At 51.6% G+C, this 26,823-nt stretch overlaps 1 protein-coding gene across 1 annotated transcript in view; it reads left to right on the plus strand.

Annotated features, from left to right (window-relative positions):
• The window catches only part of LOC140427253 (di-N-acetylchitobiase-like), an 81,803-nt gene extending 57,114 nt beyond the window's left edge, over positions 1 to 24,689 (plus strand). Inside the window, exons 4-7 of the mRNA XM_072512852.1 lie at positions 573 to 744; positions 831 to 928; positions 9,396 to 9,557; positions 23,453 to 24,689. Coding sequence (XP_072368953.1) covers positions 573 to 744; positions 831 to 928; positions 9,396 to 9,557; positions 23,453 to 23,656 — 636 coding nt within the window. The 3' untranslated portion in view covers positions 23,657 to 24,689. The remainder of the gene's footprint in view (positions 1 to 572; positions 745 to 830; positions 929 to 9,395; positions 9,558 to 23,452) is intronic.
• The last annotated feature ends 2,134 nt before the right edge of the window (positions 24,690 to 26,823 follow it).

Below are 26,823 nucleotides of genomic sequence, written 5' to 3' on the forward strand. Positions count from 1 at the left end.
GTAAATAGTGTAAATAAATCTATGTTTGTTTACCGCCAGCCTTCTCTGAATCATTAAAATCAGTGGTCCCCAAAAGGCCCAAGCAACATCTCCACACTTCAAAGACCAGGAAGACGTCAAGCTCACCAAGTTCAAGTCACTTATACATTGCTGAAAAAGTGAATGTTCGACTTTCTCACTGGTGAAGAAGTTAATTTGGAGAAGGGATTTAACACCATCAATGTGGCCTTTTAGTAAGAGATGCGCAAGCAATTACTCTCGAGTCGAAGGTAATCAGTAACTGAGGCTTTAATGCACTCGAACTTTACCCCAGCAGCTTTGGTACAGAAAGTGAAGGCTGCTGGAACGGCACCGTCTCTTATACCCCGCCTTCAGGGCTGAACTACGTCATACAGCCAATGGTAGACTCCAGGGTCTTAACCAATGGCGTCGGCCTCTCAGGTACCGCAATACCTGGTACTACCACATTGAGTGTGCCTACCACTGGCAAGCCTTGAAGATTCCACCCCGAATAACTACCAGTGTTATGGAACATGAGATGTGAGATAAAACTAACTTTCTCTTCCCCTTAGATCTCATTGACTCTTCCTTGGACTCCAGACTGCAGAGCTTTCAACTGCAGTGAATTTGCACCAACTGCAGAGTCCTGCGACTTTTTTATAGTGCAATCGTTTGCGATACATCTTCAAATGTGGCATGACTGCTTTGCAAAAGCAAACGCTCCCTATCACCAGGTTTCATCAGGTACGTCCAATAAAAAACCTCTGGTCAAGAGAGCTGCTAGTGTGTATCGATGTTATCCTAATGCAGTCATACTTTTCTCCACTAAGGTCTCTCTGCTTATATCCGTCTTGGTGTTGATCCCCAAAAACTGGTGATGGGAGTTCCATGGTTTGGCCATGACTATACTTGCATGGATTTCTATGAGGTAAGGTCAAATGATTAGTTTGGATTGCGCGCGAACTGAGAATTAAGTCAATTTATCTGAAATATATCACCCTCGTCCATCAAGCTGTCCAATTATATTTTGGAACAGCCTAATATTTTAGCCTTCTTCAGCCAGAGGATGGTGAATCTGTGGAACTCTTTGCCGCAGAAGGCTGTGGAGGCCAAATCACTGAGTGCCTTTAAGACAGAGATAGATAGGTTCTTGATTAATAAGGGGATCAGGGTTATGGGGAGGAGGCAGGAGAATGGGGAAGAGAAAATTATCAGCCATGATTGAATGGCGGAGCAGACTCGATGGGCTGAGTGGCCTAATTCTGCTCCTATGTCTTATGGTCTTATGGTCTGAGTTGGCTTTCTATTTCAATAACTTCACTTTTTTACTTTCAATTTTATTATCTGTTCTCTGTTTACTTATTTCCAATCTACATTCGTATCCATTGACGTTGTTATGATCCAATTAGCAACCAGTAGTAGCATTTTGCTTAAAGTTGTCAAAAAAAATTACTTCCACATTCAGCATTGAACTCTAACCTACGTTGGCAAATCACTTTAACGAGGTAAGTATTTCACGCAGAGAGTGGTGGGTGCCTGGAACGTGCTGCCAGAGGATGTGGTGGAAGCACATTAGCAACATTTAAGAGGCATCTGGATGGGTACATGAATGGGGAGAAAATAGAGGGATACGGACCGAGTAAAGGCAGGTTTTTTTTTTAGTTCGGGCATCATGAGCGGTACAGGCTTGGAGGGCCGAAGGGCCTGTTCCTGTGCTGTACTTTTCTTTGCTATCTTTGTTCTTTGTAGGCTTGTAAAGCAGACCAAGGCAGGCCAGCAGCACGGTTCAATTCCCGTAGCAACCTCCCCGAACAGGCACCGGAATGTGGCGACGAGGGGCTTTTCACAGTAACTTCATTTGAAGCCTACTTGTGCCAATAAGCGATTTTCATTTCATTTCATTTCAGTTATCCGCTAAGAAAATAAAGCCGTGGTTTTAAACCAAAAAGATTTACTGTAAAAAATCAGAAAAGTTAAACATTCGACAATATCTGTCTTATACTCTAACATTCAGGATTGGCAAGAGGAAAATATTAATTAACAGTAAAACTGTGGCAGAACACAACACAATACGTGGTAAATTACAGGTGCGACTGAAATAGAGTCCATGGACTTCTCAACAACACACCCAGGTGTCAGTGGACATGTTAAGTCACAAAATATTGGGCAGCACGGTGGCGCAGTGGTTCCTGACAGCGCCGACGACCCGGTTCGATCCCGGCCCCGGGTCACTGTCCGCGTGAAGGTTTGCACATTCTCCCAGTGTCTGCGTGGATCTCACCCCCACAACCCAAAAAGATGTCCAGGGTGGGTGGATTGGCCAAGCTAAATTGCCCCTTAATTGGAATTTTTAAAAAAAAAGTCTGCCTCCCTCGTGGAGGGATTTCAATTTTTCACTTTTGAAGATCTGGCCTCGGAAAGCCCTCAAAAAACCATTCCGACTCAGATGGCCTCACCTCCTGATGGTTCGATCTCTTCTTCTCAGACTGTTATCCGTGAAATTCACAAATTACCCCGCCTCCAATTACCAGCACACGTCCAACTCTGTTGCAGACCGCTAGATTCACTCAACCTGCATTGTTCCTTGGTTTCTCTGAACTTCAGGCTGCACCAAGGCGATGAATTACTCCGAGGGCTTGTTTGAACCCAAGCTGGCTGGTACGGAGCACTCCAATAACCTGGAACCAGAGAAACTTGCAAGTTCCATCATCTTGGGGAACACACTGATAATATCACTGAGCTTACAACACAGAGGATAGGATTAATGCCTGGGCAAACGGGTTCAAATCACAGCGTGGCAGCTGGTCGAACATTAATTCAAATAATAAATATGTGATGTGAAGCTAATCTTGGCACTAGTGATCATGACACTATCACTGACTTGCAAAAACCAATTTGGACCCCAAAAGTGCTTTTAAGGAAGGAAATCTGCCAGCCTCGCCTGATCTGGCCTGAATGTGACTCCTCTGAATTGGCCACTGAAATGGTCAAGCAAGCCATTCAGTCCAAGGTCTATTGGGAATGGGCAACAAACACTATTGTCAGTATTGGCCATATTCTGTGAAAGAATGAAAACAAAATAATATTCATTGCAACATAGCCTTTTCAGTGTTCGCTGAGTACTTCTAAACTAATTTAGCGCTAAATCCCAAAACAACCTGCACATATTTGCAATCTGTATAGACATCACACTTCCAGGTAAGAACGTGTTCCTCTTGATTGATGATGTTACCTTTCTAGCTGTTCAACTCTTTAGTCAACATGGCCCCAAGTATTTTAAGTGTAATGGACTCCAAGCTGGGTTAGTCACTTTTTATAAAATCGCACAATCCCTACAGTGCAGTAGAAGGCCATTCGGCCCATCGAGTCCACACTGATCCTCTGAAAGAGCACCCAACCTAGGCCTACACCCTCCCCCCCCACCCCTCATAACCCACTTAACGTTTCAACACCAAAGGGCAATTCAGCATGGCCGTTCCACCTAACATCTTTGGAATGTGGGAGGAAACCAGAACACCCGGAAGAATCCCACACAGACACTGGGAGAATGTGCAAAACTCCACGCAGTCACCCAAAGTCGGCATCGAACTCAGGTCCCTGGCACTGTGAGGCATCAGTGCTAATCACTGTGCCAACATGACGTTAATCTCTAAAATATTAACATGAATCATGAATAAGGTGTAGCGCACAAAGACTCCATGAGACGAATAGAGTGAAGTCGATGAGGCTTTATTAAGCGTGTCTGTTCCCCAGCAGCCCGATAGTAAACTGGCATGCGGGGGAAGACACCGGCTTCTTATACTTCGCCTTCAGGGCGGAGTTTGAGGTCAACGGCCAACCAGGATCCGGGATCTGTCAGCCAATGACATTAGGGCTTCCAGTCCCACATGACCCCCAATACATACTACCACATTCACCCCTTGTCAAAAATGAACCCGGCGGGGTGATGTTTCGTATGGTGGTAAGGGTTTACAGGGCTGGTCCTGGGAGGATAGAACATTTACATGGTAGTACAGTATTGGACAGTTTCGTCCTGTTACAACTATTTACAGAGGGTATAGGAAAAAAACAAAATGTTCTTTGAACAGTCCATCTTTGTTTTACATCGACGCCACGAGTCGGTCGGGCGGTTTGGTCGTCCGTGTCGATCGCCTCGGCCCCGGCGGTGGTGGTGGTGCTTGTACCAGTGTTGTCGCCTCCAGGAGCTGTACGGTTTCAGCTGTCGGTGCAAAGGGGAGGGGGACCGATCCTCCTGGGAAGGGGGCGGTCGCGGGGTGCGGCGGTGGCAGGAAGGGGGGCGGTTGGGTTGATGGTGTCGGGGGGGTGTGCGTGGTGCCGGCGGGCGCCAGATCCCGCAGGGAGACCGTGTCCTGTCGGCCGTCGGGGTACTCCACGTAGGCGTACTGGGGGTTTGCGTGGAGGAGGTGAACCCTTTCGACCAACGGGTCCGCCTTATGTGCCCGCACGTGCTTTCGGAGCAGGATGGGTCCTGGGGCCGCCAGCCAGGTCGGCAGTGACGTTCCAGAGGAGGACCTCCTAGGGAAGACAAGGAGACGCTCGTGGGGCGTTTGATTAGTGCATAATAACGACCGGATGGAATGGAGAGCGTCCGGGAGGACCTCCTGCCACCGTGAAACTGGGAGGTCCCTGGACCGTAGGGCCAGTAGGACGGCCTTCCAGACCGTGCCGTTCTCCCTTTCTACTTGCCCGTTCCCCCGGGGGTTGTAGCTGGTCGTCCTGCTTGAGGCTATGCCCTTGCTGAGCAGGAACTGGCGCAGCTCGTCACTCATGAAAGAGGACCCCCTGTCGCTGTGGAGGTATGCGGGGTAACCGAACAGTGTGAAGATGCTGTTCAGGGCTTTAATGACTGTGGCCGCGGTCATGTCAGAACAGGGAATGGCAAAAGGGAAGCGGGAGTATTCGTCCACTACATTAAGGAAATATGCGTTGCGGTCGGTGGAGGGGAGGGGCCCTTTGAAATCGAGACTGAGGCGTTCAAAGGGGCGGGAAGCCTTAATCAGGTGCGCTCCATCTGGCCTGAAAAAATGCGGCTTGCATTCCGCGCAGATGTGGCAGCCCTTGTGACTGTATGGACCTCCTCTAAAGAGTATGGGAGATTGCGGGACTTGATGAAGTGGTAAAACCGAGTGACCCCCGGGTGGCAGAGGTCCTCGTGGAGGGTTTGCAGGCGGTCAATTTGTGCGTTGGCACATGTGCCGCGGGATAGGGCATCGGACGGCTCGTTCAGCTTTCTGGGCCGGTACAAGATCTCGTAGTTGAAGGTGGAGAGCTCGATCCTCCACCTTAATTAAGATCTTGTCATTTTTAATTTTGCCCCGCTGTGCATTATCGAACATGCAAGCTACCGACCGTTGGTCAGTGAGGAGAGTGAATCTCCTGCCGGCCAGGTAATGCCTCCAATGTCGCACAGCTTCCACTATGGCTTGGGCTTCCTTTTCCACTGAGGAGTGGCGGATTTCTGAGGCGTGGAGGGTTCGGGAGAAAAAGGCCACGGGTCTGCCCGCTTGGTTAAGGGTGGCCACTAGAGCTACGTCGGAGGCGTCGCTCTCGACCTGGAAGGGGAGGGACTCGTCGATGGCGCGCATCGTGGCCTTTGCGATGTCCGCTTGGATGCGGCTGAAGGCCTGGCAAGCCTCTGTCGACAGAGGGAAGGTCGTGGTCTGTATTAGGGTGCGGGCCTTGTCTGCGTACTGGGGGAGCCACTGGGCGTAGTACGAAAAGAACCCCAGGCAGCGTTTCAGGGCTTTTGGGCAGTGCGGGAGGGGAAATTCCATGAGTGCGCGCATACGTTCGGGGTCGGGGCCTATTATCCCATTGCGTACTATGTAGCCCAGAATGGCTAGCCGGTCGGTGCTAAAAACGCACTTGTCCTCGTTGTACGTGAGGTTCAAGGCTTTGGCGGTCTGGAGGGATTTTTGGAGGTTGGCGTCGTGGTCTTGCTGATCGTGGCCGCAGATGGTTACATTGTCGAGATACGGGAACGTGGCCCGTAACCCATGTTGATCAACCATCCGGTCCATCTCCCGTTGGAAGACCGAGACCCCGTTTGTGACGCCAAAAGGGACCCGTAGGAAATGGTATAATCGCCCGTCTGCCTCGAAGGCTGTGTACTTGCGGTCACTTGGGCGGATGGGGAGCTGATGGTAGGCGGACTTGAGGTCCACGGTGGAGAAGACTTTATACTGGGCTATCCGATTTACCATGTTGGATATGCGGGGGAGAGGGTACGCGTCGAGTTGTGTGTACCTGTTGATGGTCTGGCTATAGTCAATGACCATCCTTTGTTTCTCCCCTGTCTTCACTACTACCACCTGCGCTCTCCAGGGACTATTGCTGGCCTGGATTATGCCCTCCTTTAGTAGCCGCTGGACTTCGGACCGAATGAAGGTCCGGTCCTGGGCGCTGTACCCTCTGCTCCTAGTGGCGACGGGTTTGCAATCCGGGGTGAGGTTCGCAGACAAGGACGGGGGTTGCACCTTGAGGGTAGCGAGGCCGCAGGTAGTGAGTGGGGGTATGGGGCCGCCGAATTTAAACGTAAGGCTCTGTAGATTACATTGGAAATCTAATCCCAGCAAGGTGGGGGCACAGAGTTGGGGAAGGACGTTAAGTTTGTAGTTTTTGAACTCCCTCCCCTGCACCGTTAGGGTAACTATGCAGAATCCCTGGATCTGTACGGAGTGGGATCCTGCAGCTCGGCAAATCTTTTGTGCGCTGGGATAGGTGGTCAAGGAACAGCGTCTTACCGTGTCGGGGTGTATAAAGCTTTCCGTGCTCCCGGAGTCGACTAGGCATGGCGTCTCGTGGCCGTTAATTAGGACCGTTGTCGTCGTCGTCTGGAGTGTCCGGGGCCGAGTTTGATCGAGCGTAACCGAAGCGAGCCGTGGTTGTAGTAGTGGGGTGGGGTCCGTTGTTGCCGTCCAAGATGGCGTCGGGGATGGACAAAATGGCCGCCCCCATGCGTCGTACAGGTCGGGGGCGGTCCAAGATGGCGGCGCCCCTCCTCCCCTCGTGGTGGTCGGGACCCAAAATGGCGGCGTCTGCGGGTCGCACATGGTGTGCTGGGGGTTCCGGGGAGCGATAGGACCGCAAGCGCTAGGACCGCGCGGAGCTCCCTCACCCCGAGCGCTAGAACCGCGAGCGCTTGGACCGCGGGCGCTAGGACCACGTGGAGCTCCCTCACTGGGGACAGCGGTGGTCGGGGCCCAAGTCGGCGGCGCCGGCGGGACAGGCGTGGGGCTGCGAGCGCAAGGAGCGCGAGGAGCTCCCTCACCGGGGACAGCGGTGTTCGGGGCCCAAGTCGGCGGCGCCGGCAGGTCAGGCGTGGGGCGCGCGGTGGGGGTTAGGGTGGCGTTAGGGACGCGGAAAACCCCCTCCTCTCCGTGGGGAGTGTTGGCCGGGACCCAAAGTGGGAGCGCCGGCGGCGGGTCGTACATGGGCTGCGGGGAGGGGGGTTGGGGAGCGTAGGCGGCGTGCAGGGCTCCCAGTTCTCCCGGGACCGCGGTGGTCGGGACCCAGAGCGGCTGCGCCTGCGGGTCGCACATGGCATGCTGGGGTGGTTGGGAGGCATAGACTGCTTGTAGGGCTCCCTGTGGCCCCGGGACAGCGGCGACCTCGCGGGATCGGCACACCACCGCATAATGGCCCTTTTTCCCGCAGCTTTTGCAGATGGCTGCGTGGGCCGGGCAGCGCTGCCGGGGGTGTTTCGCCTGGCCGCAGAAATAACAGCGGGCGCCCCCGGTGCGACTCGGCGTTTGGACTGTGCAAGCCTGTGGGGTGTCCGGGGGTGGGATAGGGGGTTTACCGCGATGTGTACGTACGGGGCCCAATGGCCTGCCGCGCGGTCGGGGCCGTAGGTGCGGGTATTACGCGCGGCCACGTCTAGGGAGGCTGCTAGGGCCCGTGCCTCTGAGAGTCCTAGCGACTCTTTTTCTAGAAGTCTTTGGCGGATTTGGGAGGATTGCATACCTGCCACAAAAGCGTCGCGCATTAACATGTCCGTGTGTTCGTTTGCATTCACCGACGGGCAGCTGCAGGCTCGTCCCAAAATCAGCAGCACGGCGTAGAACTCGTCCATCGATTCTCCGGGAGCTTGCCGTCTTGTCGCGAGCTGGTAGCGAGCGTAGATTTGGTTAACTGGGCGAACGTAGAGATTTCTCAGTGCTGTGAACGCCGTCTGGAAATCGTCGGTGTCTTCAATGAGGGAGAAAATCTCCGTGCTCACCCTCGAGTGCAGGACCTGCAGTTTTTGTTCGTCTGAGACTCGGCCTGTGGTCGATCTGACGTAGGCCTCGAAGCAAGTCTGCTCGTGTTTGAAGGCTGCTGCCGCATTCACTGCGTGGGGGCTGATCCTCAGGCATTCTGGAATGATCCTGAGCTCCATAGTCCTTTTTAGGCACGCTTAATAAATTGTAGCGCACAAAGACTCCATGAGACGAATAGAGTGAAGTCGATGAGGCTTTATTAAACGTGTCTGTTCCCCAGCAGCCCGATAGTAAACTGGCATGCGGGGGAAGACTCCGGCTTCTTATACTCCGCCTTCAGGGCGGAGCTTGAGGTCAACGGCCAACCAGGACCCGGGATCTGTCAGCCAATGACATTAGGGCTTCCAGTCCCACATGACCCCCAATACATACTACCACATAAGGTATTCATCAAAACTTGCCATCTGTGCTTACCTTATCCATGCTATTCAATCTCTTGGTTCATGGGGACATTTACTGAACTGCATTCTTCTAGAATGTAAATTGGAAGGTCTTAAAGGCTTTCTCAAAATTCATCTGTTAAGTGTGGAATCAAACAAACAACACATGTGGAGTAGGCATTCCAATCCCTCCAGCCTAATCCTCATGTTTGAATTAGTGTTCACCGATTGGAATCTGAACCCGCAGTTTCCTTTGCTCCATAACTCTTAATGCCCTTGCTTGGTATTGAAATCCTCAATTCCCCCCTGGAATTTAATTTAGTGGATAACACAGTGGTTAGCACTGTTGCTTCACAGTGCCAGGGACCCGGGTTTGATTCCCGGCTTGGCTCACTGTCTGTGTGGAGCTGCACGTTCTCCCCGTGTCTGCGGGGGTTTCCTCCGGGTGCTCCGGTTTCCTCCCACACGTCCCAAAAGACGTGCTGTTCGGTGAATTGGACGTTCTGAACTCTCCCTCGGTGTACCCGAACAGGCGCCGGGATGTGGCGACCAGGGGCTTTTCACAGTAACATCATTGCAGTGTTAATGTAAACCTACTTGTGACAATACAGATTATCTTTCTTTAAATTTCCATCGCAACTTGGAGATCAGCCAGTCTCTTTCTACATTTCTGATGTTACCAGAATAACTATATCCACAATCATTATGCTCTCATCCTTCTTGTATTTTTCAGCCTGGTCGATGTGAAATTCCAAAAGATCCTTTCAAAGGAGCTCCTTGCAGCTCTCAAGTGGCGAAGAATATTTCGTACAATGAGATCATGCAGGAGTTGCCCAAATCATTTACCGGCAGATACTGGGATGACAATTACAAATCGCCATATTATGTCTACAAGGTAGGACTATCAATCAAAGCACAATGGAGACCTGTGCATTTTAACATTGTCTGAACGGAAACATTGCAATGTTTCATTGTTCTCCTCGTACAGAGTTCAGAATGTAGGACATTGTGCGCGGTTGGACAATTGACAAAGAAATGGACATTGATAACCAAAACATCAAAACTAGTTCATTTTGCTGAAAGATTTTGGATCGAGGAGGTGACTAGATACGTGGATGAGGGGAGTGAAGTTGATGCAGTCGACATGGACTTCAGTGAGACTTTTAACACGGTCTCGCATGGAAAATTGGTCAAGAAAGGAATAGTCGATGGGACCAGGGAAATTTGGCAAATTGGATCCAAATTTGCCTTAGTGACAGGAGGTAGAGGGTGATGGTCGAAGGTTGTTTTTGTGACTGGAGGCCTGTATCCAGCGCTGTTGTGCAAGGATCGGTGCTGGGTCCCGTGCTGTTTGTAGTGTATATTAATGATCTGGGGCGAGATTGTCCGACCCCCCCGCCGGGTCAGAGAATCGCCGGGGGCTGGCGATAATCTCGCCCCGCCGTGTCCCGAATTCTCCGGCACCAGAGAATTGGCAGGGGCGGGAATCGCGCCGCACCGGCTGGCGGCCCCCCCCCCCCCCCCCAGCGATTCTCCGGCCCGGATGGGCCGAAGTCCCGCCGCTGTCAACCGGCGTGGATTGAACCACCTACCTTACCGACGGGGGCAGACGGCGGGGCGGGCTATGGGGTCCTGGGGGGGGAGCACGGGGTGATCTGGCACCGGGGGGTGCCCCCACGGTGGGCTGGTCCGCGATTGGGGCCCACCGATGTGCGGGCGGGTCTGTGCCTTGGGGGCACTCTTTTTCTTCCACCTTCGCCATGGTCTCCACTATGGCAGAGGCGGAAGAGACCCCCTCCACTGCGCATGCGTGGGGATGCCGTGAGCGTCCGCTGACGCTCCTGCGCATGCGTCACCCGGCGAAGTCCTTTCGCCGCTGACTGGTGTGGCGCCAAAAGCCTTTCCCGCCAGCCGGCAGGGCGGAAATCACTCCGGCGCGGGCCTAGCCCCTCAAGCTGAGGGCTTGGCCCCTAAAGGTGCGGAGAATTCCGCACCTTTGGGGCGGCGTGACGCCGGAGTGGTTCCCGCCACTCCAACCCGCCGGGACTCCCCGCCGCGCCGGGTAGCGGCGAATTCCCAGCCATGATCAGTAAGTTTATAGAGGACACAAAAATTGGTGGTGTGGTAAATAGTGAGGAGGAAAGCCTCAGATTACAGGACAATATGGACCGGCTGGTCAGATGGGGCAGAACAGTGGCAAATGGAATTTAACCCTGAAAAGTGTGATGTGACGCATTTCGGGAGTACTGACAAGACAATGAAAGGCAGCACCCTCAGAAGTACAGAGAATCTGAGAACCCGTGGTGTGCATGTCCACAGACCCCTGAAGGCTACAGTAGGTAGATAAGGTGGTTAAGGAGGCTTATGTGATGCTTGCCTTTATTAACCATGGCTTGGAATATAAGAGAAGGGAGGTTCCGATAGAACAAAAACTGAAAATGATGGAAAATCTCAGCAGGTCTGACAGTATCTGTGGAGCGAGATGGAGCTACCGGGCGCGAGTTTATGGCCGCGGTGCACTTAAGCGAGAGCACGATGCGGTCGTTACATTGTGGCAGAGCCCAAAAATGAGAATTGCGCTGGGTGCCGATCAGTTTGCGATCTAACTGGTCCGCTCCCGTTGGCAGGATCCCGCTGTATCGTGGCATAAAACCAACAATCACCACTTCAGGCCAATCTCCATGCAATTGTCAGGAGCGACTCCCTCTCTAACGGCCTCCGGTAATCCAATGGCCTGCCCAACACGTGGTCATGCGGGCACCAATCGGTACTCCTCTTTAAAAATGCGAAGCTGGCAGAAGGGCAGCTGGGGGGACCTGAGGAGGTGAGTAGCCACCTTCACCCACAGTCAAAGAGGCTGCGGGCACTGGGGTTGTGGCCAGTGCTCGGAGGGGGTTGGGGGAGCTGCTGGGGGGGGGGGCAAGCCTCAGTTGCGGTGAGCCACCATTGGGGGGGGCGGGAGAGGTTGGGGAGGAGAGGGCTGGCTGACCATGGCCTCAGCTGGCGGTGGGGGGCGTGAGGGGTGGTGGGGGTGAGTGTCACAGTGCCCACGAGTCCACCATGCCAACCCCTGGACCCGTTCCCAGGGCAACCCCACCCCAGACAGCCTGCCCCACCGGCCACCCATAGCTCCCACTGACCGCGGAGGCCTCGGGCGCTCGGCTGAAGAACAAAGAACAAAGCAAAGTACAGCACAGGAACAGGCCCTTCGGCCCTCCAAGCCTGCGCCGACCATGCTGTCCATCTAAACTAAAATCTTCTGCACTTCCGGAGTCCTCTATTCCCATCCTATTCATGTATTTGTCAAGATGCCCCTTAAACATCACTTTCGTCCCTGCTTCCACCACCTCCTCCGGCAGCAAGTTCCAGGCACCCACTACCCTCTGTGTAAAAAACTTGCCTCGTACATCTCCTCTAAACCTTGCCCCTCGCACCTTAAACCTACTACCCATAGTAATTGACCCCTCTACCCTGGGAAAAAGTCTCTGACTATCCATTCTGTCTATGCCCCTCATAATTTTGTACACCTCTATCAGGTCGCCCCTCAACCTCCTTTGTTCCAGTGCGAACAAATTGAGTTTATTCAACCTCTCCTCGTAGCTAATTCCCTCCATACCAGGCTACATCCTGGTAAATCTCTTCTGCACCCTCTCTAAAGGCTCCACATCCTTCTGGTAGTGTGGCGACCAGAATTGAACACTATGCTCCAAGTGTGGCCTAACTAAGCTGCAACATGACTTGCCAATTTTTATACTCAATGCCCCAGCCAATGAAGGCAAGCATGACAACCTTCTCCACCTGTGTTGCCCCTTTCAGTGACCTGTGGACCTGTACACCAAGATCTCTCTGACTGTCAATACTCTTGAGGGTTCTACCATTCACTGTATATTCCCGACCTGTATTAGACCTTCCAAAATGCATTACCTCACATTTGTCCAGATTAAACTCCATCTGCCATCTCTCCGCCCAAGTCTCCAAACGATCTAAATCCTGCTGTATCCTCCGACAGTCCTCATCGCTTTCCGCAATTCCACCAACCTTTGTATCGTCCGCAAACTTACTAATCAGACCAGTTACAATTTCCTCCAAATCATTTATATATACTACGAACAGCAAAGGTCCCAGTACTAATCCCTGCGGAACACCACTAGTCACAGCCCTCCAATCAGAAAAGCACCCTTACATTGCTACTCTCTGCCTTCTATGACTTAGCCAGTTCTGTATCCACCTTGCCAGCTCACCCCTGATCCCGTGTGACTTCACCTTTTGTACCAGTCTGCCATGAGGGACCTTGTCAAAGGCCTTACTGAAGTCCATATAGACAACATCCACTGCCCTACCTGCATCAATCATCTTTGTGACCTCCTCGAAAAACTCTATCAAGTTAGTGAGACACGACCTCCCCTTCACAAAACCATGCTGCCTCTCACTAATACGTCCATTTGCTTCCAAATGGGAGTAAATCCTGTCTCGAATTATTCTCTCCAGTAATTTCCCTACCACTGAAGTAAGGCTCACCGGCCTGTCGTTCCCTGGTTATCCTTGCTACCCTTCTTAAACAAAGGAACAACATTGACTATTCTCCAGTCCTCGGGACATCACCTGAAGACAGTGAGGATCCAAAGATTTCTCTCAAAGCCTCAGCAATTTCCTCTCTAGCCTCCTTCAGTATTCTAGGGTAGATACTATCAGGCCCTGGGGACATATCCACCGTTATATTTTTCAAGACGCCCAACACCCCATCTTTTTGGATCCCAATATGACCCAGGCTATCTACACACCCTTCTCCAGACTCAACATCCACCAATTCCTTCTCTTTGGTGAATACTGATGCAAAGTATACATTTAGTACCTCGCCCATTTCCTCTGGCTCCACACATAGATTCCCTTGCCTATCCTTCAGTGGGCCAACCCTTTCCCTGGCTACCCTCTTGCTTTTTATGTTTGTGTAAAAAGCCTTGGGATTTTCCCTAACCCTATTTGCCAATGACTTTTCGTGACCCCTTTTAGCCCTCCTGACTCCTTGCTTACGTTCCTCCCTACTTTCCTTATATTCCACACAGGCTTTGGCTGTTCCCAGCCTTCTAGCCCTGACAAATGCCTCCTTTTGCTTTTTGACGAGGTCTACAATATCCCTCATTGTCCAATTTGCCGTATTTATCCTTCTTCCTCACAGGAACATGCCGGTACTGAATTCCTTTCAACTGACATTTGAAAGCCTGCCACATGTCAGATGTTGATTTACCCTCAAACATCCACCCCCAATCTATGTTCTTCATTTCCCGCCTAATATTGTTATAATTAGCCTTCCCCCAATTTAGCACATTCACCCTAGGACCACTCTTATCCTTGTCCACCAGCACTTTAAATCTTACTGAATTGTGGTCACTGTTCCTGAAATGCTCCCCTACTGAAACTTCTACCACCTGGCAGGTCTCAGTCCCCAATACCAGGTCCAGTACTGCCCCTTCCCTAGTTGGATATCTGCATATTGTTTCAAGAAGCCCTCCTGGTTGCTCCTTACAAACTATGCCCCGTCCAAGCCGCTAGCACGAAGTGAGTCCCAGTCAATACTGGGGAAGTTAAAGTCTCCCATCACCACAACCCTGTTGTTTTTTTTTAACAAACATTTTATGAAGGCATCTCTGGTTTTATAACAACAAAAGATACAAATACAAATGTAAACGTAATTCAGTGCGTAACACCCTCCCCCCTCCATCTCCCATTGTTCCCGCCTAAGCTAGACAAATAAAACAAAACCCTACCTCCCCCTACTCCCCTCATTCCCTAACCGCCCCCCCCCCCACCCCCCCGCCCTTATTGAATCTGCTAACAGTTTAGTTTTCCCCGAAGAAGTCGATAAACGGCTGCCACCTCCGACCGAACCCTAGCGTTGATCCTCTCAGGATGAACTTAATTTTCTCAAGCCTGAGAAACCCGGCCATGTCGCTAACCCACGGCCCTGATTTTGGGGTCTCTGAGTCCCTCCACGCCAATTAGATCCGTCTCTGGGCTACCGAGGAGGCAAAGGGCAAAATATCAGACTCTCTCGCCCCCTGGACTCCCAGGTCTCGCTCCAAATATCGCCACCTCCGGATTCGGTGCCACCTTCGTTTTTAGCATCTGTAAAACCCTGCCAAAATCCCCTAAGCTTCGGACATGCCCAAAACATGTGGACACAGTTTGCGGGGCCTCCTGCACACCTCACACACCTGTCCTCCACCCCAAAAAACCTGCTCATCCGGGCCACCGTCATGTGTGCCCGGTGAACCACCTTGAATTGTATCAGGCTGAGCCCGGCACATGATGAGGATGTGTTGACTCTGCTCAGAGCCTCCTCCCACAGACCCGCCTCTAACTCCTTACCCAGCTCATCGTCCAATTTACGCTTTAACTGACCTATCTGGGTTTCCTCCCACTCTATAAGTTCCCTATAGATTTCCGATACCTTCCGCTCGCCCACCCCCATTCTAGAAACTACCTTGTCCTGTATCGCCTGCACAGGTAGAAGGGGATAGATCAAAACCTGCCTTCAAACAAAATCCCTCACCTGCAGATACTGACCCACCCGGCAATTCAAACTCCTCTTCCAGATACTCCAAACGGGGAAAGCTCCCATCAATAAATAGGTCCCCCAGCCTCTCAATTCCTGCTCTCTCCGAAACCCCCCCCCCCATCTAGCCTCCCCGGTTATACCGGTGATTGCCCACAAACTGGAGCCCACACTGACGCTCCCTTATGCTTCTGCCACTGCCCCCAAACTCTCAGGGCCGCCACTACCACCGGGCTTGTGGAGTACCTGGCCGGCTAGAATGGCAGAGGAGCCGTTACCAATGCCCCAAAACGCGTGCCCTCACATGAGGCTGCCTCCACTAACTCCCATGCCGACCCCTCCCCCACTACCCACTTCCTAATCATGGCTATATTTGCCACCCAGTTCCTAAAGTTTGGCAGTGCCAACCCTCCTCCCCCACCCCCCTCGGCTCCGCTACAACAACACTTTCTTTACTCGAGGGGTTTTACCCACCCACACACACACACAGAGATCACCGCACTCACCCGCTTAAAAAAGGCCTTTGGTATAAAAATAGGGAGGCACTGGAAAAGAAACAAATCTCTCGGGAGAACCGTCATTTTTACGATCTGTACCCTCCCCGCCAGTGATAGCGGGAGCATGTCCCACCTCCAAAGGTCCTCCTTCATTTCTTTAACTAACCGGGTCAGATTTAGTTTATGCAGCTGCTCCCATCCTCGTGCCACCTGAATACCCAAGTCACAAAAACTCCCTCCCACCATTGTAAACGGTAACTCCCCCCCACCATTGTAAACGGTAACTCCCCCAACCTCCTCTCCCACAGGGCTGGTTTAGCCCAGGGCTAAATCGCTGGCTTTGAAAGCAGACCAAGGCAGGCCAGCAGCACGGTTCAATTCCCGTACCAGCCTCCCGAACAGGTGCCGGCATGTGGCAACTAGGGGCTTTTCACAGTAACTTAATTTGAAGCCTACTTGTGACAATAAGCGATTTTCATTTCATTTCCTGCCCCCTTGCCTGGATCACAAAAACCTCACTTTTACCCATATTCGATTTGTACCCCGAGAACCGGCCAAAATCCACTAAGATTCGTATAATCTCCCCCATCCCCTCTAACGGGTCAGAAATATCTAGGAGAAGGTCGTCTGCAAAAATTAGGCCTTATAGTCCGAACTCGCCACAGGCGCCTGGTACAGCAACCTGACCCAGTCAATAAAGCCCTGCCCAAACCCAAACCGTCCCAAGACCTCCCACACATAATTCCATTCCACCTGGTCAAAGGCCTTCTCCGCGTCCATAGCGACCATTACCTCCGCCTCCCTCCTCTCGGAGGGCATCATAATTACATTTAAGAGGCTTCTAACATTGGCCGTTAGCTGCCTGCCTTTGACAAACCCCATCAGGTCTTCCCCTATCACCCATGGATCACAGTCCTCTATCCTCGAGGCCAGAATTTTGGCCATCAATTTGGCATTGACATTCTTTAGGAAGATTGGTCTGTATGATCCACATTGCTCCGGGTTCTTCCCCCACTTCAGGTTCAATGAGATTGAAGCCTGTGACATAGCTACGGGAAGAACACCCCGCTCCTTTGCTTCATTAAATGCCCTCACCAGCATTTAAAAATCCCCAAAAACTTCTTCTAAAATTCCACTGGGTAGCCGGCTGGTCCTGGGGCCTTAGCCGACTGTATAACCTCTAATTCTTCTAGGGCAGCACGGTAGCACAAGTGGATAGCACTGTTGCTTCACAGCACCAGGATCCCAGGTTCGATTCCCCGCTGGGTCACTGCCTGTGAGGAGTCTGCACGTTCTCCCCGTGTGTGCGTGGGTTTCCTCCGGGTGCTCTGGTTTCCTCCCACAGTCCAAAGACGTGCAGGTTCGGTGGATTGGCCATGCTAAATTGCCCTTAGTGTCCAAAAAGGTTAGGAGGGGTTATTGGGTTATGGGGGGAGGGTGGGAGTGAGGGCCTAAGTGGGTTGGTGCAGACTCGATGGGCCGAATGGCCTCCTTCTGCACTGTATGTTCTATGTCCTAGTAATTCCTCAATCCCGATCGGAGCTCCCAGTCCCTCCACCAACTCTTCCTCCACCATCGGAAACTTCAACCTTTCCAAAAACTGCCTCATCCCCTCCACCCCAACTGGCGGCTCCGACTCATACAGCTGACTGTAAAACTCTTTGAACACCCTGTTCACCCCCCGCTGGGTCCAAGACCATGTTTCCCCCTCTATCCTTCACTCTTCCTATCTCCCTGGGCACCTCCCTTTTCCTGAGCTGGTGTGCCAGCATCCTACTGGCCTTCTCACCATACTCATATATCGCTCCTCTCACCTTCCTCAACTGTCCCACCGCCTTCCCTGTGGATATCAGACCAAATTCCATCTGCAGCTTCTGCCGCTCCTTCCACAACCCCGCCTCCGGGGCTTCAGAATACCTTCTGTACACTTGGAGTATCGCCCCAATCAGTCTATCCATCTCTGCCCGCTCCACCTTCTCCCTATGAGCATGTATCGAAATTAGCTCCCCCCTAACCACTGCCTTCAGCGCCTCCCACAGCGTTGCTGCCGAAACTTCCCCGATGTCATTTATCTCCAAACAAAGCTCGTTGGCTTCCCGGACCCGCACGCACATCTCCTCATCCGCTAACAGTCCTCCATCCAATCTCCATTGCGGGCGCTGACCCCCCTCCTTGCTCACCCATAAATCCACCCAGTGTGGGGCATGGTCCGACACAACAATCACCGAATATTTGGCCTCCACCACCCCTGCCAGCAAAGCCCTGTTCAAAATGAAAAAATCAATCCGGGTGTACACTTTGTAAACGTGGGAGCAAAAAGAAAACTCCTTCACTCTTGGCCGTCCGAACCTTCACGGATCTGCCCCTCCCTTCTGCTCCGTAAACCCTTTTAGTTCCTTTGCCGCAGCTGGCACCCACCCTAGTCTGATCCACTACCCTCAGGTGTGCCTCCTGTAGCATTGCCACATCCGCCTTCAAACTCTTCAAATGCGCAAACACGCGAGCCCTCTTGACCGGCCCATTCAGCCCTCTCACGTTCCATGTGATCAGCCTGGTCGGGGGCCCACCACCACCACCCCCGCCCTGCCGATCAACCATCGCCTTTCTTAGGCCAGCCTCCAGCTCACGTCCCGCCCCTCCTTAACCCCGCCCTCGGGTGTTCACCGTCATCGACCTCTAAATTGTTTCCCATGTTCCAGGCCCTCCCCTGTCAGCAGAACAATTACCCCCCTCCCACCCCCTCCCTCCCAATAACAAAATAACACTCCCAACCCCCCCATAACATACTGATCACCCGCTCGCCCCCACTGCGCTTCCGTGAACTAGCCCTTCCAGCAAGTCTGGTAGCCCCCGCCCGTGACGCCAAGCAAAACGTAACAATCCCCAACAAACACAAAGAAGAAAATTCTACCCCCCCACCCCCCGTTAAGAACAAAGTTCACCCGCAAACAAAACTGAGAAACGGCCCAAAAATTGGTACAAAAACAATACATATAAAACTCAAAGAGAAAAGAAATTTAGCAGCATAGGTACAGAGATACCCGCCCCCAAGTTCAATGTCCTCCATCACCTGCCAGTCCCCTGTCCTTAACAAAGTTCATCGCCTCATCAGGCGATCCGGAATAATGTTCTTGACCCTCATAAGTGACCCACAAACGAGCTGGGTACAACATGCCGAACTTCACCCCATTCTTGAAGAGGGCCGATTTAACTTTATTGAAGCTCGTCCTCTTTTGACCAGTTCCGCACCCAGTTCCTGGTAAATACACAGCTCGTAATCTACCCTCGTCTGCCTGGCCCATCTCCAAATCTCTTCCTTGTCCAGAAACCGGTGCATTCGTACCACCATCGACCTCGGCGGCTCATTCATCCGCGGCTTCCTCATACTCGCTCTGTGCGCCCTGTCCGCCTCCAAGGGTCCAGCAAACACGCCTTCCCCCCAGCAGCTTCTCGAACATACCCGCCACATAAGCCCCTGCGTCCGATCCCACGCTGCCCTCCGGGAGGCCAACGATCCTCAGATTCTGCCTGCGCGACCTGTTCTCCAGATCCTCCACCTTCTCCTGCAGCCTTTTCTGGTGGACCCTCATCAGTCCCATGTCCGCCGCCATCGCGGTTAGCTGGTCCTCGTGCTCAGCCACCACCTCATCCACCTTCTGGATCGCCTGTCCCGGGGCTTCCAATCTTTGCTCCACCCGATCAATCCCCGTCTTAATTAGGTCCAGGTACTCTTGTCTTTGCTCAGCAAAGCTCTCCTGAAGGAAGTTCACCAGCTTCTCCATTGACCACTGGGCTGGAAATCCCAGTCCCTGAGCCTCCGCCACGTTTTCCTATGCTGCAGACTCCACTCCCTTCTTTGCCCAACGATCTCTCCTTTGCAGATCACTTCTGGTCCACAAATCCATAAACTGGTGGGGGATTCGTCTCCTGTACCTTACCAGTCTCCTGGTTAACCGATCAAATCCCCCATAAGTCGGGGAAAAAGGTCCCAAAGGTCCACCACGAGCGGGATCTACCAAATATGCGACCACGCACCCCATGGCCGCCACTGGACGTCTCGGCTGAAGATTATTGATTGTTGATAATTGGCAATCGTAGTTAAGTGAGCATCTCACGTCTCCCAAATGGATTCCCGTGGGTAGGCGGGCCATGTAGCACGTGGGGCTTATCACCTGGCATCACAATCAGACCGTGATCCCTGGACACTGCAGGAAGCAACACCATGGATGCGGCGACCAACATCCGAACACCCAGGAGCTGGGCCCCAGCACCGGGGGCGTCTCCACGACCAGAGAGTGGGTAGGTGCACCAGGGAGGGGACCTGCTCCCGGTCCAGGTAACGTTGTGTGCAGGTGTCTGGGGTACAGGGTGTGGATTCCTGTGACCAGAAGCCCCCACTGGGCCGGGGGTGCGTGGACAGGACTTGTCGAAGGCAGGGGGTGAGGGGGTGGGAGAGATGCGGGAGGAGGTGCTGCTGGCAGGCCTGGCGGCAGAGGCTGGAGGCGGCGACCCATGTGCAGGACCCCACCACCCACCAGGCCAGGGAGGGGCACAGAGGGGCAGGCCAGCAATGGCCCAATGTGTGCAGGCTTCGCTGATCTTTAGAACAAATGACGGCAGCGTGCGGCACCTGTGCCATGCCCTCACGGTCTTGCCACCATGTAGAGGAGGTGATTCCCGCTCCTGATGGCCGTCATGGTTAACGCAGCCCTGAAGTTCTACACCTCAGTGTCATTCCAGGGCTCGAGCGGAGTCTTGTGTGGTATCTCACAAGCCGGAGCCCACAAGTTCATCCATGAAGTCACAGATCTCCTGTTTGCCCGGGCAGCGAACTATATAACCTTTAACATGGAACAGGCCCAACAAGATGCCCGGGCAGCAGGATTCTCCACTATTGATGGGATGCACGAGGATCCAGGAGGTAATAGCTGGCACACATGTCGCCTTGCGTGCACTGGGCCATTTGGGAGTACGCTATGTCAACAGGGAGGGGTTCCACTCCCTGAACATCCAGGTCTTGTGTGACCACCACATGAAGATCATGCATGTGTGTGCACACTTCCAAGGGGGTGTACACGACAGCTACAATCTGGGGCAGTCGGACATCCTCGAGTTCTTCGAGGATCACCCCAGGATGATCGGTTGGCACTTGGGGGGTAAGGGGTACCCTTTAGGACCTGGCTAGTGAAGCTAGTCTGGAGGCTGGTGATCGATGCAGAGACCCGATATATTCGAGCCCATGTGGCCACCTGGTCTGTGATTGACTCCTGTGATTGAGCAGTGCATCGGACTCCTCAAAATGCGATTCCAATGCCTCGACTGCTCTGGTGGGGCCCTGCTGTACACCCTTCCAGAGGGTTGTGCGCTTTCTGGTGGTCTGCTGTGTCCTCCACTGCCTAGCAGCGCAGCGGAGTGGCGTGCTGGAAGTATTCAATGAATGGCATGACACTGGGAAGTCCGGGAAACAAAGGGACCTTAGAGTATTTATCCATAGATCTCTGAAGGCAGAAGGGCAGGTTAATAGGGTCGTGAAAAAGGCACATGGGACACTTGCCTTTATGAATCGGGACATAGCCACATTATAGGAAGGATGTGATTGTGCTGGGGGGTGGGCGCAGAGGTGATTCACCGGGGTACTGCCTGGGATGGAACATTTAAGTTATGGAGAGTTATGAAGAGAGGTTGGATCGGCTTGGGCTGTTTTCGCTGGAGCAGAGAAGACTGAGGGGTGACCTGAACGAGGTGGACACGATTATGAGGGGCATGGACAGGGTGGATAAGGAGCAGCTGTTCCCCTGAGTTGAAGGCTCGGTTACGAGAGGACATAGGTTCAAGGTGAGGGACAGGAGGTATAGGGGGGATTTGAGGCAATACATTTTTTACCCAGAGACGGTCAGGACTGTGCAGGCAAATGGGATTAGGTAGGCAGGTCAGGTGTCTTTTGTGCGTCGGTGTGACGTCAATGGCCTGAAGTGTCACTTCTGCACTATTATTCCGCGATTCTGTCAGAGATGGGGTGGATAGGAAGGAACTTTTCCCCTTTGCGGAGGGCTCAATAACACAGGAGCATAGATAAGGGGCAGGAGGTTTTGAGAGGATTTGAAGAAAAACCTGTTCACCCAGAGGGTGCTGGGAGTCTGGAACTCGCTGCCTGAAAGGGTGGTGGAGGCAGAGACCCTCGCAGCATTTAAGAAACGTTTAGGTGGGCACTTGAAACACCACAGCTTCTGGGCCCAAGTGCTGGAAAGTTGGATGAGAACAGATAGGTGCTTGAAGGCCGCACAGCCGAGATGTGCTGAAGGGCCTCTGCGTGTGCTGTAAAACTCTGTGACTCTCTCTACATGACTCTGATATCACTGTCCAATTATCTGAACAATATTATATGTGGCTTGTGGGAGCTTCTGTGTCCAAATTTCCTGCTGAGTTTCACATGTCACCCCTCAACAGTTCATTGGCTGTCCAACACTTTGGAATGCTTGCATGCTCTTGAAAATTGTGATAAAATTGCAAGTTTTGAAAGAGCAACAGGGCAAATAGTCATTCCTCATAGTGACAAATCCCCTTGTAAGCATGTGCCTTGTGTGCAAGTTTCACAGCTTCTCGGTGAGTTCATTGCTTTGGGTGATGTAAATGATTTTGGATTTTGATTTGATTTGATTTATTGTCACACGTACCGATGTAAAATGAAAAGTATTTTTCTGCGGCCGAGGAACGTACACAGTACGTACACAGTAGCCACAAGAATAATCAACAGAGAACATTGACAAATGGTACATCGGCAAACAGTGATTGGTTACAGTGCGGAACAAGGGGCAAACAAAGCAAATACATGAGCAAGAGCAGCATAGGGGGTCGTGAATAGTGTTCTTACAGGGGACAGATCAGTCTGAGGGGGAGTCGTTGAGGAGTCTAGTAGTTATGGGGAAGAAGCTGTTCCTATGTCTGGATGTACTAGTCTTCAGACTTCTGTACCTTCTGCCTGATGGAAGGGTCTGGAAGAAGGCAATGCCTGGGTGGGAGGGGTCTCTGATAATGCTGTCTGCCTTCCTGAGGCAGTGGGAGGTGTGTACAGAATCAATGTGGGGGTGGCAAGCTTGTGTGATGCGTTGGGCTGAGTTCACCACACCCTGCAGTTTCAGCAGTATCAGCCGCCTGGAAGGCTGGCAGTGATCCGTCTCGTGACTAGCCGCTCGAACTAGGGGCTGGTTTAGCACACTGGGCTAAATCGCTGGCTTTGAAAGCAGATTAAGGCAGACCAGCAGCACGGTTCAATTCCCGTACCAGCCTCCCCGAACAGGCGCTGGAATGCGGCGACTAGGGGCTTTTCACAGTAACTTAATTTGAAGCCTACTTGTGACAATAAGGGATTTACATTTCATTTTAGTCATTGAAAGAATTAAAATTGTTATGCGTTCATATTCGCGGTCCTGTGGTCTCTACGAAGGATCAGTAATGAGACTTTTCTGAAACATAATTTATCTTGTCCTCATCACGTGTCAATGGAATGAGGCAACTTGCAGATCACAGCAGCACAGGGAAGATTGCCGTAGTTTCCATAATCTATAATAACTGGGGTTTCGAACAATCTAAAGTTTATGTCTTTCTTTCCCTCTTTTCACCTAAACCTGTCTTCTTAATACAAGCTGAATGTATTTTAAATACTGATAAATGTTCAATATTGTGTCTAAGATCCTGCACTGGTCCTAACATCATTCCTCTCTGTGCAAATCTCTCTGGCAGGAGGGATCGTCGTACCACGAGGTCTGGTATGATGACCCAGAGAGCCTTTCACTAAAGGCAACGATCATGAAGAAATTAAAACTCCGTGGTATAAGTGCGTGGTTTGGAAATAGCTTAAGCTACAGCTTCAATCCAACGGCAGCAATGCAAACTGAAGACATGTGGAATTCTCTGTGCCCGATCAGAAGAAAATGGAGAACTTGAAACATTGATCTTCACATTCGTAGATTAATTTGTTTTGCGAATGACAAAATGCACCAAATCTGTATCAATTCTCACAATGCTTAACGGCAGTTCTGGCTCAACATCATTAAATTCTTATAATTCAGATTTTCTGTTGGGAAATAATCCAATTTTACAGACACATTTGTGCAGTCTGTTTATCTGAATCATAGAATCCCTACAGTGCAGAAGGAGACCATTTAGCCCATCGGGTCTGCACCGACCCTTCAAAGAGCACTCCGCCCAGGTCTACTAGCCCGCCTTATCACTGTAACCTCACCTAACCTGCACACCCCTCGACACTAAGGGGGAATTTACCATGGCCAATCCACCTTACCTGCATATCTTTAGACTGTGGGATGAAACCGGAGCACCCGGAGAAAGCTCATGCAGCCACAGGGAGAACGTGCAGACTCTACACAGTCACCTTAGGCAAGAATTGAACCCAGGTCCCTGGCGCTGTGAGGCAGCATTGCTAATCACTGTGCCACTGGATTTTATTTTGCTGAAGCTATCATTTTAAGAACATAAGAACTAGGAGCAGGAGTAGGCCGCCTGGCCACTCGAGCCTGCTCCGCCATTCAGTGAGACCATAGCCGATCTTTTGTGGACTCAGCTCCACTTTCCCGCCCGTTCACCCTTAATTCCTTCACTGTTCAAAAATCTATCTTTCCCGAAAAAACGTTCAATGAGGTAGCCTCAACTGTTTCACTGGCCGGCGGATTCCACAGATTTAAAACCCTTTAGGTCAACTCAGTCCTAAATCTTCGCCCCCTTATTTTGAGGCTATGTCTTATTTTTAACTCAGTTAACCCTTTAATTTTCAATTTCTTCCATTATGGAGCAGTAAACAGTCCCCTCGCCTCACTACTTGCATTGGAGGATCTCAGACTGGAAAATGATAACTGTTTGAAATTTTAATCTTCATAAAAGATTTTCAATTGCCCGCCCCTCAAAAGGCAGTTTGAATTTTTCCGTGAATTTGTATTAAACAAAATAAACGACTGCTTCCAAAGTAACTGTTTCAGTCTTGTTGTTCGAGGAAAGTGGAAATTGTGTCCATAAGACCATAAGTCACAGGAGCGGAATTAGGTCACTCGGCCCATCGAGTCGGTTCCGTCATTCAATCATGGCTGATATTTTTCTCATCCCCATTCTCCTGCCTTCTCCCCATAACCCCTGATCCCCTTATTAATCAAGAACCTATCTATCTCTGTCTTAAAGACACTCAGTGATTTGGCCTCCACAGCTTTCTGCGGCAAAGCATTCCACAGATTCACCACCCTCTGGCTGAAGAAATTCCTCCTCATCTCTGTTTTAAAGGATCGTCCCTTTAGTCTGAGATTGTGCCCTCTGGCTCTACTTTTTCCGACAAGTGGAAACATCCTCTCCATGTCCACTCTATCCAGGCCTCGCAGTACCTTGTAAGTTTCAATAAGGTGCCCCCTCATTCTTCTAAACTCCAACGAGTACAGACCCAGAGTCCTCAAACGTTCCTCATACGACAAACTGTTCATTCCAGGGATCATTTTTGTGAACCACCTCTGGACCCTTTCCAAGGCCAGCACATTTTTCCTGATATACGGGGCCCAAACCTGCTCACAATACTCCAAATGAGGTCTGACCAGAGCCTTATACAGCCTCAGAAGTATATCCCTGGCCTTGTATTCTAGCCCACTTGACATGAATGCTAACATTGCATTTGCCTTCTTTTGTAAGGGCCACGAAGAATCCAGCACGAGTTTTAAGGATACAAAGTAATAACATTTATTTACTATAACATATATACATAACAGTAGCAGTAACTTCCCTTGCTACATACTCCTTCCTCCTGGTTCCTGAACTGGCCAGCTTATTTATACTAGGAGCTTACTAGTGGTTTCTCCGCCCCCCTCATTGGGGAAGCTCATACTCCCACAGGATTGTGGGATAGTCATTAGTCCCCAGCCAATGGTAAGTAGGCAGGTTATAACATCCCTCCCCCCCAAAGTCCAAGGAATCCACCGAAGACCCTGGCGAAGGAGGGTGTCCGACTCGTTTGGCCGCAGGCCGGACGCCATTTGCACGCGGCGCTGGGTCAGGCAGCGTGTAATGAGACGGAGACCGGCGCTTCCGTGATGAATGGCGCGGTTGTACATCCACGGTCCGTGGACCCGAGGATTCCCCCTCTGATGCATCCTGTGTCTCCATCTCGGAGTCAGAGTCTGCTGCCTCCATCATGTCAGCGTCTCTATCTCCATTCGGTCCCGTAACGACCTGCGCAGGCTACGAGTGAGGCACCAGTGGAAGATTGTGAGGACTACCTTCCCTTGTCTCTGGTCTCTGCGGCTGTTGAAATGAGCTCCGGGGGCGGGGAATCTTTTGAGGGGATGATCTTCTGGACCGAACGTGGTCTACATGTTTTCGCTGGAGACGACCCTGGGCTTGCACTTGGTAAGATATAGGGCCCGTTTGGCGAAAGATTACACCAGGAACCCATTGGGCACCACCAGCAAAATTCCGAACGAATATTGGGTCACCGGGCGCAAACTGCCGAATCGGACGATGCCGAGAAAATCCCATCCTTGTCGCCAGTTGTGTAAGGGCCACGAAGAATCCAGCACGAGTTTTAAGGATACAAAGTAATAACATTTATTTACTATAACATATATACATAACAGTAGCAGTAACTTCCCTTGCTACATACTCCTTCCTCCTGGTTCCTGAACTGGCCAGCTTATTTATACTAGGAGTTTACTAGTGGTTTCTCCGCCCCCCTCATTGGGGAAGCTCATACTCCCACAGGATTGTGGGATAGTCATTAGTCCCCAGCCAATGGTAAGTAGGCAGGTTATAACACCTTCCTAGCTGCTGACTGAACCTGCACATTAACCTGAAGAGAATCATAAACAAGGACTCCCAAGTCCCTTTGTGCTTCTGATTTCCGAAACATTTCGCCATTTAGAAAATAGTCTATGCCTAAATTCCTCCTTCCAAAATGCATAACATCACACTTTTCCACGTTGTATTTCATCTGCCATTTCATTGCCCACTCTCCTAGCCTGTCCAAACCCTTCTGCAGCCCCCTTGCTTCCTCAATATTACCTGTCCCTCTACATATCTTTGTATCACCTGCAAAATTAGCAACAGTGCCTTCAGTTCCTTCTTCC

The sequence above is a fragment of the Scyliorhinus torazame genome, chromosome 7 (genome assembly GCF_047496885.1).
Source record: "Scyliorhinus torazame isolate Kashiwa2021f chromosome 7, sScyTor2.1, whole genome shotgun sequence".
NCBI classification, from domain to species: Eukaryota; Metazoa; Chordata; class Chondrichthyes; order Carcharhiniformes; family Scyliorhinidae; genus Scyliorhinus; species Scyliorhinus torazame.